General features: G+C 44.4%; 1 protein-coding gene across 1 annotated transcript in view; it reads right to left on the minus strand.

Moving 5' to 3' along the window:
• cpne4a (copine IVa) overlaps positions 1 to 17,500 on the minus strand; it is an 87,871-nt gene that overhangs the window by 11,022 nt on the left and 59,349 nt on the right. The window contains exons 8-11 of the mRNA XM_078287048.1: positions 9,316 to 9,402; positions 6,466 to 6,525; positions 4,232 to 4,365; positions 1,960 to 2,014 (exon numbers count right to left, since the gene is read on the minus strand). Coding sequence (XP_078143174.1) covers positions 1,960 to 2,014; positions 4,232 to 4,365; positions 6,466 to 6,525; positions 9,316 to 9,402 — 336 coding nt within the window. The remainder of the gene's footprint in view (positions 1 to 1,959; positions 2,015 to 4,231; positions 4,366 to 6,465; positions 6,526 to 9,315; positions 9,403 to 17,500) is intronic.

Here is a 17,500-nt window from a genome sequence, read left to right on the forward strand (position 1 = left end):
AACTCATTCAATTTTTTCTCTTGACATCTAATATTGGTCTTTCCCTCCTCTTCCATCTTCTTCTCTTCCTCCTTTCTCTCTCCCTGTCTCTCTCTCCCTCTCCCTCTCTCCCTCTCCCTCTCTCTCCCTCTCTCTTTCTCTTCTCCCCCTCTCTCTCTCTTCTCCCCCTCTCCCTCTCTCTCTCTCTTCTCTCCCCCTCTCCCTCTCTCTTTCCCCCCTCTCTCCTTCTCTCTCTCCCCCCCCCTCTCTCTCTCTCTCTCTCTCTTATCTTCTTCTCATGTTAACTCATTCATTTTTTTCTCTTGACATCTAATATTGGTCTTTCCCTCCTCTTCCATCTTCTTCTTCTCTTCCTCCTTTCTCTCTCTCTCTCTGTCTCTCTCTCTCCCCCCTCTCCTCTCTCTCTCTCTTCCCCCCCCTCTCTCCCTCTCTCTCTCTCTCTCTCTCTCCCTCTCTCTCTCTCCCTCCCTCCCTCCCTCTCTCTCTCTCTCTCTCTCTCTCTCTCTCTCTCCCCCCCCCCCCCCTCTCTCTCTCTCTGGTCAGGCTCAGTGTGTAATCACTGACAGGTGACATTCACTGGCTGTTGTACAGGAAGTGTCAATCATTCTCCAGTTGCCGGGAGCAACAGGAACAGTTGAGTGAGTGATGCTGCGTTCAGGACACATGGGAAAAGACGGGAGATACGAGCTTCCTTCTGGAAAGATTTTGCTGGTGATCTGGATCTGGGATTTTCACCATTAGACGGTTTTCTTTTTTAGGCAGAACTCTTATGCTGCGTTCAGGTGCTGGTGGGAAAGCCCAACATACGGGACTTCCAACTCGGTTGCTAAACAGCGTTGCTTATGCTGTTTTGCAGGAAAATTGAACCCAAACGATAAACAAACAGAAACCTTTAGAGAGGCTGCAGCTTGGAGAATTGTTCAGTGTTGATGGAGGTTTGACTCTACTGAGACTTCTAGTTTCAAATAAAAACTCTTTTCATCACATCAGTCATTTTGTGATCAGAAGTGATAAAATGCCACAGCAGCAACTTGTGGTGCTTTTTGCTTTGTTGTAAAACAAGATCTCAAACGTCTCATCAGTCAGTTTGTGTGTTTTAAGACTGAGAATAGTTTCCGTTAAAGGGCGACAGCAGGCAGAGACAGAACAAATCAATCTGATTACACAGAGTCAAACTGAAGAGAGACACTACGACACGTCCAGTGATGTTCAGCTGCTTTTCAGTTTTAAAAAAGAGAATCATTGATTTAGTGCCTCAACCATCTGCAGTTCAATTTGCACTCACTCTAAGTGGAGGTGATGTCTGGTTTTATTGTCTCAAACAACTCCCAGATATCAGTTAACATCTCAAAAAACGATCACACTTTAGTTTAGATAGATCAAGTGACAACAATGTCACTGAAAAGTTTCAAGTGAGACTTATAATTGTGTGAAAAGTCTCAATGTCTGAGCTAGGGTTCATCTCAGGGTTAAATAGTCAGTAGAGAGGCAGCAAATAGAGACACTTTGAACATTTTGAACGTCTACTTTTTAACACCTGATAGTTGCCGATCCAAATAAAGTGTTGCTGAATTTGACGTGATGAAAAGTACTGATTCCTGCCTGCACCAAGTCTCTAGAAAAAGTTCCTGATTGGCTCCTAAACTTTTTATCTCATGTAAAATAAAATGATTTTTTTCTAGAGACAGCAAGAATCAATGTGCAGGAGGAATCGATAATTTGCAACAGTGTTTTTTTTTTTTTTTTTAGGGGTTTTTTGGTTTATTTTGTGGGTTTTTTGTGGGTTTTTTTAAGTGTTCCCATCTGGGGTCCAGTCACCGAGAGTAGGGGGCCAGGAGGGCGGCAGGGGGGGGGGGGGTGGGGTGGCTAATCACCGGCGCCCGGCCCGGTCCGGCCTCGCCTCTCGGCCGCCGGCCGGACCGCCTGCTGGGCCGGTCCGGCGGCGGAACAGGAAATTACCTTGAACTCGGGGGGGATCCGCGCTCCGAAGCCGAACGCCGGGAACATTTTGTCGCTGCGAGGAGAGAAGAACAAAACCGACATGATTAGACTGGAAGAAGAAGAAGAAGGAGCGGAAGGCGATGATTAGCGGGCGGCGGGTTTCCTAATGAGCCGATTCAGCCGCAGCGCTCTGATTGGCTGAGGGAGCCGAGCCGGGGAAGTGATTGCTTCGCTCTCGTTCCCCGAAGTGTGAAGAAGGGAAGAAACCTTAAAGCAGAAAATGACTTGCAATAAAGGATGATAATAGAGATGATACTGAAGTGGAAACAAGATTACAGACTGGAGTCACATCTGAAGACTCATTTCCATTTAGGAGAAAAATGGGTAACACTTCATATTAGGGAACACACATTAACTATTAACTATGGCTTTTCCCTCAATAGTGTAATAATTTCTCTCAATAACATGTGATACTAACACCTTTTAACCCCATACTGAGCAAAGCAGACTAAAAGCCTGATTCATGTTCAACAGCTTCCTTACTGACTGATATAAACACTAATTAGGAGGCTGTTGAGGGAAAACTATACTTGTAGAATACAATAGTGCAGAATAAGGTGCTAATAAGTGGTTTGTAATGACTAATAATGAACCAAAACACTACTAATATGCATGTTAATAAGTAACTTAATATGTGTTCCATGAGCTAAAGTGTTACATCATTATCTGACGTTCATCATTCAAACTCTCTGTAGAGCATCCAGGCTTTTAAAGTATTATAATTTTAAAAAACAAGGACTTTATTTACCTGTTATCCTTTAAGAAGAATCATCATTAGTTTTAGTGTTCTGCTGTCAATCACTTTATCAGAGTTGGTGTTTTACTTTGGAACCAAACTCTTAATTGAAACCTGAAGAAACGAGCTGTGGCTGCAGAGGGTGATTCAGTGTTTCATCTGCATAAAGTATGAAACACTGCTTTATAAAAACACTATGTGTATTATAAAAACCTGCGTGGGCAAAGCAGAGGAGCCTGAAGGACTTAAAAACCGTCTCGGCCAAAAGAGAAAGAGAAGAAAACTCAAGGTGACAAACTGGCAACTGCTCTATTAAAACCTGATGAGGAGGAGGAGAAAGTACAAAACCCAGTAAATACACAAATAACAAGCCGGAGAAATTAGATATGAATTAAGAGAGTGTGGGAGGGTGTGTGTGTGTGTGTGTGTGTGTGTGTTCAGTCTTTAAGAGGACACTTGGCATTTTGTGTTTTTGTTATTTTTCTTTACCAGACATTTATCACACTGAGGAAAAAAGTTTTTGCATTGACACTTTTTTAACATTTTTTTGCAAAGTGGATTTTGCAGTATGGCTTATTAGCACTGCTAGCATTCCTCATAGTAAACAATGGGTACTGGTAGCCGCAAGCTAGCTTGTTAGCTTGTAGGTAGAGGTGAGTGAAGTTAGCAATGAGCAACGCTGACAGTTCTACAAACCTTTTAAGAGCAGTAAGATAAATGTTTTTATCTTGGTGAAAGAAGCTGATGAAAAAAATTAACCAACTAAAATTCAAAAGTTCAAACCAAAATAAATGTAAAGTTAATTTCCAAAACTCTGTACGTTATATCCATGTGTAAAAACATTTCAACATCGCTGGGATCAACTCCCTAAAAATGCATCATCATTTTATCTTTCCATTAAAATGTATCATAGTTTTATTTTTTATGTTATTTTGTGTTGGCTGACATCTCATCGTGGAACGGGGCTCTCCTGTTAGGATCATCACTTCAAAATCCATCTCAGTATTAATAAAGATGCTTTTTCTACATTGCAAAAATATCCATCTAATGTCATTTAAACTTGGCCAGTGGATTGAGATAATTCCACTTGTTTCTGATGCAAATCAACTTGTCAATTTTCATCAATCAAGTGAAATTTCCTCGATACCAAAATGACTGAAAGAAGAGAAAGAAGAGAAAGAAGCCCTCGCTCTTTGATTCTGAGGGACTGACACCAAAACCTGACGTTTACCGCTGATGTTTTCCATCCTGAAACATTTTCTCATATCAAACTCCACTGTAGCTGCTGGAAACATCTGGAGGTGACGTCACCTCGTCTACGATTGGCCGGTTCTCCACCAAGAAGAAAAACACAACTAACTGCTGGATGGAGCCAGAGATGAAAAGTTCATCACTAACAGCTTATTTTAGAGTTTCATGGTGGATTTCTTTCTCTAATGAATGTAAGCGCTCCCATTGGCCGGAGTGTGTCAGCTGGTCCGACAGGCGGCTCACCTGTCGTAGTCCTGGCAGATCTCGCCCACAGCCACCAGGGCCTTCAGGTACTCGTTGGGCTGGTACGGGTGGATGTAGTGCAGCGAGCAGCTGTTGCGAGGATCTCCGTTCGAGGCGGTGAAGTCGATCGCTACCTGGAGGGACGAGGACCAATCAGAGAGCGGCTTCAGGACGGGTCGCTTAAAGCAATGTTCCGCTTAAAGATGCAAGGTAACTGGAGCGCTTGAAGGTACTTAAGTGAAAAAAAATGGTAAACTGATCCCAGACCAGGCACTCATGAAGGTTTTAACTTTATAAAACCTTTATTAAAATGGACTAGAACATGTTTAAAATTGGCTTTTGCCTTCATCAGGGTGAACACAGCGGAGGGATACCATTTAGGAGAGATAGTTCCTGTTGAGGAGACCGGATCTACTTTTATTGTTAAAAACTAATTTTAGTGTAAAGCAAGAATAGAAATGCAAAATGAGGACGGACCAGTTGCTGCTTTATTGTCTTCCAGCAGGATCTGTTGTTGAATCTGTTCACCATCAGGAGATTTGTGTGTGTGTGTGTGTGTGTGTGTGTGTGTGTGTGTGTGTGTGTGTGTGTGTGTGTGTGCGGGTGTTGTTTATATTATTGTAATCATAAATAAAACGGTTGAATGAATAAACATAATATCCTGAACATAAACTGGGTGTGAGCTGGTATCCAGAATGCTGCACATGAAAAAGAAATAATTGGCTTTGTGCAGTGTGTGTGTGTGTGTGTGTGTGTGTGTGTGTGTGTGTGTGTGTGTGTGTGTGTGCCTCATCTTTTTAAAGAAAATTGGAAGAAAGCAGCTTCAGATGTGAGAGCGAGAGAGCGAGAGAGAGAGAGAGAGAAATCCCTCCTGCGCTCGTTCAGCTGATCTGGAGCCAGCTTCACCTGCAGCCTGATTACAGGAGCAGAGGGAGTTTCCCCCGGAGACCAGATGATGAAACGCCGCCGGCAAACCGCTCCGTTAGCCGTCGCCGCCGCCGCCGCCGCCGCCGCCGCCGCCGCCGCCGCCGAAAAACACGCCGCAATGCTTCTATTTCTCATTTTCTTCCTCTTCTTTGAACTGAAACTTTCCACGGTTGTTTGTGTGTTGAGTGAGTTTCATAAAACCCCACTGGAAAATTTAAAAAATACACAAAATAAGCATTCTTCTTCGCAGGTGTGTGACTGTTGTCGGGGCGGGAACCACGTAAACGTGGTTCCCGCCCCGACAACAGTGCTATGAAACATTTAAACATCGTGGGAAACATCGTGGGAAACATCGTGGGAAACATCGTGGGAAACATCGTGGGAAACATCGTGGGAAACATCGTGGGAAACATCGTTTTGCGGCGTCACGGCAAAGAATCAACATGTAAAACACGCGTAAAACAACAAGTCTCATGTTGAGAAGCGACTGGGTGAAGAGCAGAGAAGAAGAAGAAGACGTTTGAACTTGTTGGAGGAGGAGTGAGCGCCGCAGATTGTGTTTACACATGCGCACTAATATCACTAATTCATTAACTGCTTGTTCCTTTTCAGGGTGCTGACGTGTATCCCAGCATGCATTGGGTGCAAGGACAGGTCTCCAGTCCGTCCAACACAATTTCATAAGCAGCAAATGAATGTTGCACTTGTCTGTTTGGTGTGATGTGTGTTCTCTTTTTATCGGATCTTATTTGAGGCAGCTGCTGGATCCTGATTCATTTTGGATCTGCAGGCAGTTCAGCGGTTTGTTCTCGAGGTTCAGGAGTTTCAGAGGCGGCGGAGTCATGTTGGACACTGCTCATTTGCATAAAGAAGACTAGAACTCAACTTTATGCAAATGTGGAGCGGCCGACGTGACGCGGCGCCTCTGGAGACTCGCTGCCGTATGACAAACACTGCATAGGGAACAGTGGGTGAGTGAAGCATCCAGAATGCAGCTATAGAAAGTGAATGGGAAGCGTGGAAACATCAAAACACTCTTCCTCCCTGTTGGGCCCTTCAGCAAGGCACTGAACTGTGTGAGTGTGTTTTTAACTTAGCTGTGTTAGCTGGGACGCTGAGGCTGCTGTACGCCTCGTCATGGTTACCGTTTCCATGGTAACATCTGTAATATTCCGTTTAGTCATGAATGAATGCAGGATTTATGTGATGGGAATATGAAACAGGATGCTGTAAACATGATATCAGGCTATCAGCTGTGTGTGTGTGTGTGTGTGTGTGTGTGTGTGTGTGTGTGTGTGTGCTCTCACTGTAAACTGGATCTGGCAGCCTCCCATGATGTAATCCAGGAATGAATGCATCTTGATGATCTGTGGACAGGAAACAGACGGGTGAGTAACCAGCACTGGCACACACACACACACACACACACACACACACACACACCCTGCTGCCTGCCACTGGTTTGTTTACATCCTGATTTAGTGGATTGAAGCCGGTCTTCACTGTGCTTCCTGACAGCTGGACAGCAGTGTGATGTGAAACATCTGCAGTCAGACTGAGCCGCTCTCAGTAATGACGGGTTACGACTCAATCTCTTCAACAGCATAATGAGTTTAATTCCAAAATGAGATCCAATAAAGAAATTTACAAAATGACTGTTGGTATGAAAGTGAAGCACTTAACAGTTAAGAGTCACTTCAAGATCACTCTTTCTGAGGAGAATCGCCTTTTTGACATCAAATACTGACGTCAAAATGGATACACAGCATCTCAGAGTGAAACCCTTCAGATCTTCAGTAAATCTTAAAGGATCAGTTCAGTGATTTAGTTCCTCTATATAACTCCTCTCTTCCTCCTGTAGTTGTTGGACCCACAGACAGTATTGTCTGTAGCTGTTGGACCCACAGACAGTATTGTCTGTAGCTGTTGGACCCACAGACAGTCTTGTCTGTAGCTCTTGGACCCACAGACAGTCTTGTCTCCAGTCAGCTGTCAGTTGCTGCAACAACGAGTCCAAACTGTTTGTCAGAATATCTCCAGAAAAGCCGTCTGTGAAAACGATACGGAGAGCGACCGACGTATTTCTCTCCGCGGCCCGGAGAGCGGCGGCACCGACCGTTTCCCCTCGGCGGATCGTCTTCTACCGAACTCTACTGTTTACGATCCGACCCGACCGTCCGGAACCAGATTGCTCCGCCGGGAACCGCCTTTCACCCCACAGCGCTCTGTGCTGCAGCAGAGAAAAACAGTTCTGATTAACGGAGGAACTGAGTCTGTTTCCTCTCGACTCTGTGGAGACACAAACAACTTCTCTGGAGATATTCTGACAAACAGTTTGGACTCGTTGTTGCAGCAACTGACAGCTGACTGGAGACAAGACTGTCTGTGGGTCCAAGAGCTACAGGAGGAAGAGAGGAGTTATAACCGCAGATCAGTCAAAGCCGATTTCAGACCACAAGCAGGTTGTAGAGTCACTGATGATTCACTGATAGTTGAGACAACACTGGTATGTGATTGGATGATGTCTCCCAAAAGTTTCTCTGATGGAACAGAATGAGCCGACCGGTTTCTGAGTTTCTGAGTGTGCTGTTGAAGGCGACAGCTGGCCGGACGTATTTCCCATCGAACCCGGCGGCGTCCTGAAGACGACGTCACCGGGCTGCGGCGGAGGAAACGGCTGCTGCTTAACGAGCCGCTGCCGGACACATTCAAAGGGATTTTTCAGTATATGAGGTTTGAAAATAACCTGCAGAGGTGCCATCATCATCATTATATATCATTAAGTGCAGCTGAGAATGGACGCATTATGTTCACTGATGGGGAAAAAATCATTTACTTGAAGTTCATCAGTGGATCCGCTCTCATCCTGTCAGCCGAGGCCGAGCTGCTCCTCCTCCTCTTGAAAATCGGTTTTAATTTTGTGCTTCCATCCGTTTCATCGGCCCGGCTCTTTTCAAGCGGCTGCCGTTTCCCCTCGCAGAGGAAACTCTTCATCTATCAAGTGCAAATTACCTCCTACCCTTTTAAAAAGCACCGTAATTTGCGTCAGTGTTGTGCTACAGCTCATTTCCCGTCTCTTTTCACAGAGGAAACTCTTCACGTGTCGAGTGGCGGCGTGCTAAATGTTATCGGCGTTCAGGATTCCCCAGACTCGCCGCGTTCAGGATCGTCTGGCGGGGGAAATGTCAGGTTAACCAGCTGAACGCGCCGTTACGGTCTGACACCAACATTCTTCTTCTTTAAAAGGTGAAGTTCCTCGGTTCCTTTTTGTTTTTCGGAGGCGAACCGCCTCCGAAAAACAAAAAGGAACCGAGGAACTTCACCTTTAAAGAAGAAGAATGTTTTCTAGCCGGCTTTGTTCTGTTTAACATTTAAACAGCTGAACAGAAACAGAAAGCTTTACAAAGAGTCTGAAAAGGGTTTTGTTCACAAAAACCAAAAGCCAAATATTAAAAACTTTAATGTTATTTATCTGGCACTGTTAGAACAATGCTTGATTTAAAAAAAACATTATATTATATCACATTATATGATATTATTATGACTAATAATTAAATGATTGTATTTCACATGAATCTCAGTTACGCTCTCTCTGCTTACTGCAGAGTGTGTGTGTGTGTGTGTGTGTGTGTGTGTGTGTGAAAGAAAGCACATCAAGAGAAAGATGGAAAACAGAGGAGAGGATGAAATGTGACACTGAAGAGCAACAGATAAATGTAGTGGGATTACAGTTACTGTATTACCAAAAAAACTGTAACTGTAAGGTTACAATTTAATGACAGTAGTGATATTAACTATTCAAATTACAGTCGGTACACTGGAATAATAATAAAAAATAGCTGCATTTTGTATCAAATTTGGAGGCAAAATCACCTGAAAGCAACAGTGTAATCAGATTACATACAGTTAGTGATTACATCATTAATTGTAATTTCATTAATGTAAATATTGGAATTATAATAAATATAATAGATTATATTTTTAAAGCTCTATTTGATGCGCTGATAGAAAGACTGGGAGGAGTCTAATGGAATGATGGGAGGGGCTAATGAACAGAGTGGGAGGGGCTAATGAACAGAGTGGGAGGGGCTGAGGGACAGAGTGGGAGGGGCTAATGAACAGAGTGGGAGGGGCTGAGGGACACGACAGCCAATCACCTTGCACTGGTTCAGAATAACGATCCCAGAGTTTTTGTAATTCTTCTTCTTCACCTTGTACTTGGGATTTATACACGGCCACTGGACCTGGAGACAGACAGAACACAGTCAATCAATCAATCAATCAATCAATATTCATATTCCACCCGGTGTCAAAGACTCTGCAGTTTGGTCTCACACAGGGAGCCGTGACGAGCTGAGAGAGGGAATCAAACGACACACTGGATCTGATCTGGAGTCAGCTGATGTTAAATATTACAGATTACAGCAAATATCCAGGAAGGAACGCTTCACATTCAGACAGTTCCCAGAACCCGGACTGGGAGCTTCCCAGTGCAGCCACAGTCTGCTGCTGGTGGCCTGGAGCAGGTCGTCACTGTCAGCTGGAAACCTCGGATCTGGACCCGGTTTTCAGCTGGACTACCATGTGTCTTAGAGCTTATACAGCGGGGTTTGAAAGGGTTGAGGCTGAAAGAGAACCATTTAATCCTTTAAGTTAAAACATGAAAAATCACCAAAATTGTAGTTTTTCACATTCAGTGCCACTCATTGGTATTTGTTGTGAATTTTCCCAAATCGGTCTGGGGATTTGAACCAGTAACTTACAGTCATAAGACCAGGGCACTAACCTCTACTGAAGGTAATTATAAATTTGATTAAATTAAGGTTCACGTATCATGTTTCCGAGCCTCAGATCTGTGAATCCCAGCTGACATGTTCAGGTTCCTCATGGCAGGTAATATAATATCATATTTAGTTTTATCTAAACTTCCTTACAGCAGCAGCCTGGGGGCCTCGGGGGGAATCGAACCCTCGACCCTGACGGTGTTCCTGCCTTGCTCATGCTGCTCTTCCCCTCACAGTCAGAGTCTGTAGTGAAGCCATGTGATGTTTACATGCACAGGGCTGGATATCAGCAGCTGTTCTGCACGGGAACACTGTAATTATTTCTCCTCGGCTTAAAAATAGGCCAAGGTGGAGAAAATAAGGGGAGTGTGTGTGTGTGTGTGTGTGTGTGTGTGTGTGGGGTGGGGGTGGGTGGGTGGGGGGGGGTGCTGCATTACAATGGAATGAATGAATAGGAAGCAATCTAGACCGTAACAATGGCAGGAGCAGAGGGATTTGTTTTACATTGTGCAGAGTAATTATCTGAGGAGGAGAATCTGCCTCCGGCTCGCTGTTTATCTGCTGCTCATGTTGCTGCTCGTGTTGCTGATGGTGTTGCTGCTGGTGTTGCCGCTCGTGTTGCCGCTCATGTTGCCGCTCGTGTTGCCGCTCAGCAGAGAGCCAGGTGATGAGAAGGAGGAAGCTGAGGGAGAGTCTGATCTTCACCTCGACCAGACAAAACAGCAGATGATTCTCGCTGCGTTCAGCTCAGATCAGAAGAAGCAGCAGAACAGGACGACGTCTCGTTGCTACGACTTGTAAACGTTTACGTGTTTAAATCTCTGTGTAGCTCTGGTAGTATCTTGGGTCGTGTCTCTTCCTCCATGATAAAACCCCAAAATCAGTGATTCTGTGATCTGTTGCTCCGGTAGAGCAGACTGGAGAATTGTGTTTTTTTCTCTCTCCATTCACTGCCACTGTCTGGAGGAACAGTCTGGAAATAGTTTCACATCCCTGTATGGTGAAAAAAGTGAGACTCGTCTTTTGTATATTGACAGAATCTGCTTTGTCAAAGTCCTGTCTCCCACTTTTTTCGTCTATTTACAGTTATTAGTAAACGTATTATTTTCTTCGTTCCATCGGTACAAGTTTCCTCCGACTGGATTTCAGTGTTAAACTTGTTCAAATTGAAAGGTTTAATAAACATAAAGCTCATATCCAAGACAGCGGCCGGAGGCTCAGTTGTCAGTTATATTCACATCCTCTATTAGAACACAGAAAAATCAACCACAGAAAATGTTGATTTATTGTTTTGTTCATAGAGATTGAATCTGGTTTTGTACTTGTACACTTTGCAGGCGTGGCCTGTTTGAAACGTCACGCCATTCTTATCTATTGTTAGATGTTAGATGTGAAATTACAAAATAAAGCGCCAAAATGCAGTAAAACCAGATGGATTAAAACCAGATTCTCTTCTCTGCTGACTGACTGTTCACTGTGATTTAAAATGCAGTGAAGTACTATTCTTAGGTAAAATCTTAAAAGTAAAATTGAAAAAGGTCGAAGTACACAAATAAAGCTATTCAACTAAATGTAAATGTAATTAACTCCTCCAGCCTTGCAGAAGAGGAAGTGTTTGGCTGGAGTGAACAGCAAAGGATTATGGGACAGATCTACAGCAGATCTTTTCCATCCAAAACAATCAGAGGCTTGGCAGGAGACAGGATGTGGCGTGAGGAGTTCTCACTCTGAACCGCCGACATCTGCAGGCTCCTGAACGCATCACAGACTGCCAAGAGCCAATCAGAGCCGGGCAGGGTGTCAGTCAGGCTTTTTCGCTTTGTCGGCGTTCCTTTATGTGCTAGAAGTGATTTTCAGACTGTTCCTCCAGACAACGGCAGTGAATGGAGAGAGAAAAAAAACACAATTCTCCAGTTTCTTCGACCGGAGCAACAGATTTTTTCAGGTTTCAGGTTTTATCTTGGAGGAAGAGACACAAGACTCTACCTGAGTCTCACAGAGCTTTAAAGATCTGCTTCTCTTCTCTTTCCACATGACCGGTGAGAAAACATTAAAGGTTTCTTCTTGTGTCGAGGTTGTGCTACTCACCCTCACACCACTTAAATTTCCCCTTAAGTAGCTTCAAAGTTAGAAAAAAACATGTATTTTTCTTTCATCCTGTACTCCAGTGTCTCCTCATCTTGTGTCTCTGCTGCTTCACTGAGGCTGAGAGAAATATTCAGACAAGACGCTGCAACATCACAGCAGATGGAGGAAATCCAGATGTTTGTGCTTCATTTTCTCCACATTTCCCTGTAGTTCAGCCTGACATGTTTGGTGTCTTTTGAAACCTTGAGATCTGGACTAGAATTTAAAATAAAGTTCTCCCGGTTTGTACAAAGCTTGGCTGAGAAACATGAGTTTGTAATGACGGACCCGCAGGGTGGAAGTGACTGAATGCTGGGACACATCGCATGTTTCTGAATCCCGATTTCAGAAGTGAACGACTCAGATCTCTCTCCTGTGATCCCGGTCTGCAGCGTCACGATTAGATCAAACATGTTTGATTTTATCGGGGCTCGTCTTTGCAGGATCCCGTGGTTTGCGCTCGCTAAAGACTCGAATCTTAGCTGCAATTTTCAACAGCCAATGAAAACGGAGATCGCGACAGACGAAGCAAGAGGGAAAAAATCCGTAAGTGAAAACACAAGATGGCTGAGGAGGGACAGAAGAAGAAACCTGAATGTGTTCTCAGTCTGTTTTCCAGGCAAACTGCAGCACAAACCACAGCTGCTGCGAGTCAGATGAGCTGCACGTTTGTTTTGGTATCAAAATATCGCGGTAAAATACATACGAGAGAACTGCAGCCGCTTATTCGCAGTCTTTTTCATGCGGTCTCTGGTCTTTGGATCTGTGCTCCTCAGACAGCTGTTGTTGTGTGTGTGCATCACAACAGACTGGAAACCTGCACATTTCAGTTGCTAAATGTGCGCTGCTCAATCTTTTTCATTGTCGTTTATGATTGGAAAAATCTTTTAATGTCTCCCAGGCTTACGAAAGAAAGAAAACAGGATTAATGGTTTGGTCAGTTGTAACTTCTCCAGTGTTTTCTATCTGTTTCAGTGCAGCTGTGGACTAGGGCTGAACGATTTTGAAAAAATATCTAATTGCGATTTTTTATTTTGACTGATATTGCAATTGCGATATGATTTGCGATATTAGAGCAAATGATCATTTTTACATCATTATTCTCATTTTCATTGAAAAACGTATTAAAATGATTATGGTTTGATTTTTGCGGGGATCTGTACCAAACAAAGATGTTTTCTTAAGTCTGTAGAATATGATGTGTAGGCAGGACATCTCTGCAGCACAATATTTCATTTAAAATGGTATTTTGACACACATTTCGCCTTTAACAAATATTGCGCCTCCTGCGATTTGAAAATTGCAGTAGACCATATTGCGATTTCGATAAAATTTCGATTGATCGTTCAGCCCTACTGTGGACTCAAGCAGGTCAGTCAAAACATTATTGAGCGTCGGAGAGCGATGAAACCAGAGGAGTGATCTGTGAGTGACCTGTGAGCAGCTGGACGGACGGAGCGCTTCACTCTGCTGTCCGCTCTCTGAACAGATGAAGCGACTCAGGAGGAGAAGATGTTACTGACGGGACAATGCAGATGGATTCAGAGTCTCAAAAACATTAAATCCCCAGAGTTTAAATCAGGAGCTTTCTGTCCTGTTTTCTGTGAGATATATAACTGCTCTGTGTATTTATTCATGTTTTGAGTCTCTGGAAAATAAGTTTCACAAGACTTCACTTTTCTATTTTCTCATAGGAGTCGATTGCTGCTGTTCCGGATTCATAAAGTCTCTAATTTCCGACTGTGGCGCCCAACAACTTCAATTCCTCTTACTTAAATAGAAATGACACTTTTCCATTTCCTTTATTGACGTCAGCGTCCCAAGTAATTGAAGCTAATTGATATCTGGTGTGGGAGTAGACTCATGATGTGCTGGGTGAGCCGGTGATGGAAGATGTAATCTAATGTTTGTGCGGCACTTTTGCACCTTGCAGCTCATATTTAGAGCATCTGTGATGAGAAATAAATAGAAATATTTTTTTCTGCCTTTGTGAAAAAGGATTTTCCCTTGAGTTGAGAAATGTGTGGATTCTTCAAGTCCCTCTGCAGTTCATATTCCACTGGGATCGACGCTCCTGTGGTTTAGTTTTACTGATGGACCGATCTCTGGCTGCTGCAGCCTCTTCTAGTTTTTTAATTGCACACAAAACTAACATCTATCCAAAAATTTGCTTTGAATTCACATGTTTTTTTGGGGGCTGTGAAACTATACTTTCTTAATATGCCCCACTTCTGTTTGAATATTTAATCAGCACATCACCGGCCTGTTAGAGGAGCTTTGTCTTCATGGATCATCTAACTGACTGAGAGTGTTTTCTGTGCAGCAGCAGATGAAGCTCCTCGCTGTTTCAACTTTCCACATCTTCAACAAGAAAACAAAAACGTTCTGGTTCCTCTTTGTTCAGCCAATCGCCGGACGGACACGCTGTGGCGGCGGCGTGTCACGTTTCAGGAGGGACGCGACGCCACGAGCGACTCAGAGCGTCCAGACGCTTTGGCTGCAATTACATCCTTCTGACCGCACATGCTCTGTTGCGTCCAGGTCCAAACGAAGCATGAAGCAGCTTTAAAGAGAAACAGTATCTTTACTTTGTTGATTTGACACTTCCTGTTGAAACGGAACGTAACGCAGGGAGGGGTCATTCAGAAGTGTAAACCAATGGGAGATCAGTTAGGGAGAGAGAGGCAGTTTGATTGGATGGGAGGGACGGAGGGGCGGGACTGTTAAAAAATATGTGATGTTTTCTTGGTTGGATGTTTTATTCCCGCCTCCTGGTGCAGCGTGAGGTCATCGTTAAAGATACTCTGTTTTACAGGAAAGAAAATCAGTGGGATTTTGATACATTTTTGATAAAATAAAAATTCAAGAAAATGCACATTTTGTACAGTTTTTGGCTATTAGTGGTAAATAAGTGTATATTATGACAAGGAAAATTAGCTAACAAAGTAAAAAAGTAATTTTTACTTTATTTTCCAGGAAGTGGAACTTAATTTCATGGGGACTTTAACTGCCTCCACTGCATCTGAAGGTCTCTGAGCAGCAGCCAGACTTCCTCTCACCATCTCAACCGTCGCCAGCGGACTTCGACCCGGCCGGCCTCGCTAGCCTCAGAAACAACCCGAGCACCAGGCAGGCCCGTGCCTCCGAAGATCCTCGAAAGAGCCAATTAGCAGAGCGAGCGGCCTTCAAAATGGCACTTTCTCCGAGGATTTATGTAGCCGGAGAGGCACGCGGCGGTGTGATGTAATTAGCGGGCGGCGGGCGGCGGCCGGCTGTCTGAGCTGATGAAGACGCAGCTGTGAGGAACGCCGTCCGGCGAGCAACACGCTAATTAATGCATTCCTGTCGCTCCGTTAACGCCGGTTTGTTTCCAAATGCTCAAGCTGTCTTTTTTTTTTTTTTGCAGTGTCGGGGAAATTCCCTATAGATGACATTGTGCGGTAGAACACACACACACACACACACACACACACACACACACACACACACACACACACACACTCCCACCTGAGCCGGCCTCCTGCTGCCTCATTAATCGGTGACAAGATGCAGATTTCTTTGCCAGGAGTCACATATTTTACTGTGAGCAATAATCTGATAATTACCACCGAGAAAAATGATACCAGTGCTGTCATTAACCCTTCAGCCTCCACTCCGACGGTAAAGGGACAGCACACTAAAATATGCAATTTCTCATTAAAATGTTTGTTTTAGTCGTCGTCGGTGTAAAAATCAACATGAAGCTGTGAGAATCTGAAGAGGTTTCTCCGCTGAGAAAAGCCGATCAGCTGATTTTTTTTAGTTTTGCTGCAGATTAAAAACGACTTTCACACGTTAGAGTGGGAGATCCAATCAGAAGTCGACCTCAACACGCCGCTCTCTCTCTCTCTCTCTCTCTCTTTCTCCTCTCTCCCTCTCTCTCGCTCTCTCTCTCTCTCTCTTTCTCCTCTCTCCCTCCCTCTCTCGCTCTCTCTCTCTCTTTCTCCTCTCTCCCTCTCTCTTTCTCCTCTCCCTCTCTCTCTCTCTCTCCCTCCCTCTCTCTCTCTCTCTCTTTCTCCTCTCTCCCTCTCTCTCTCTCTCTCTCTCTTTCTCCTCTCTCCCTCCCTCTCTCGCTCTCTCTCTCTCTTTCTCCTCTCTCCCTCTCTCTTTCTCCTCTCCCTCTCTCTCTCTCTCTCCCTCCCTCTCTCTCTCTCTCTCTTTCTCCTCTCTCCCTCTCTCTCTCTCTCTCTCTCTTTCTCCTCTCTCCCTCTCTCTCTCTCCCTCTCTCTCTCCTCTCCCTCTCTCTCTCTTTCTCCTCTCTCCCTTTCTCTCTCTCTCTCTCTCTCTTTCTCCTCTCTCTCTTTCTCCTCTCTCCCTGTCTCTCTCTCTCTCTTTCTCCTCTCTCCCTCTCTCTCTCTCTCTTTCTCCTCTCTCCCTCTCTCTCCCTCTCTCTTTCTCCTCTCTCCCTCTCTCTCTCTCTCTCCCTCCCTCTCTCTCTTTCTCCTCTCTCCCTCTCTCTCTCTCTTTCTCCTCTCTCCCTCTCTCCCTCTCTCTCTCTCTCCCTCTCTTTCTCCTCTCTCCCTCTCTCTCCCTCTCTCTCCCTCTCTCTCTTTCTCCTCTCTCTTTCTCCTCTCTCTCCCTCTCTCCCTCTCTCCCTCTCTCTCTCTCTCTCTCTCTCTCAATACAACAGTATTTTCTGTTTGATAATAGGTATTTGTTGTATTTTTAAAATCGAGTTATTGTTGTATTCACATATAATGAACAAGACATCTTAGGGCTTCACTGAGCTCTCCTGACGGTTTCTACTATTTCACGGCTCTCACAGCTTGAGTGTCTTTTTCTTTTGCAGAGCTGTAATTTTATCAAATAGTCAAATAAATTCATTCATTCATCTCATGCAGAGCGACTCACAGTGAGTGAGCAGGCAGGGACTCGGTGACACGCCGCCTGCCGCGGGGATCGATCCTGTGACCTTTCAGTCACGGGACGGTCCGTAAATCCTCCCTGCCAGATGGAGTGTATCTGACAGTCGTGCCCGGTTATAAAATTAAACTAGCACTTCCAGTTGGTGATCAACGCAAACAACCATCATTAGAAACAGAAATAAATTATATTTTCAGAAAAGCATTACGTACTTTGCTTGTTATCCTCATAAAACTAGCTTACACTTGACACTACTGACTATAATGTAAACTAAGAATTTACCTTATAGAGGTTTACATCTGGATAAATGAAAGGAGGGTGAGGAGAGAGTAACCGGGTTTAAAACGTCAAAAACATAAAGAAAAACATCTCATTTGAGCCGATAGAAGTGCTACCTCCAATGCAAATTTAATGAAACGGCATGAACAATTTCTCCATCTCCTCGCTATTTTCCAGCGGAGGAGGAATTTCCGCTGCTCCCCCCCTCCTCCCCCCTCCCCCCCCCCCCCCACCTTTCCCCCATAGGGAA

This window comes from Centroberyx gerrardi, chromosome 12, assembly GCF_048128805.1.
Source record: "Centroberyx gerrardi isolate f3 chromosome 12, fCenGer3.hap1.cur.20231027, whole genome shotgun sequence".
In the NCBI taxonomy this organism is placed as follows: domain Eukaryota; kingdom Metazoa; phylum Chordata; class Actinopteri; order Beryciformes; family Berycidae; genus Centroberyx; species Centroberyx gerrardi.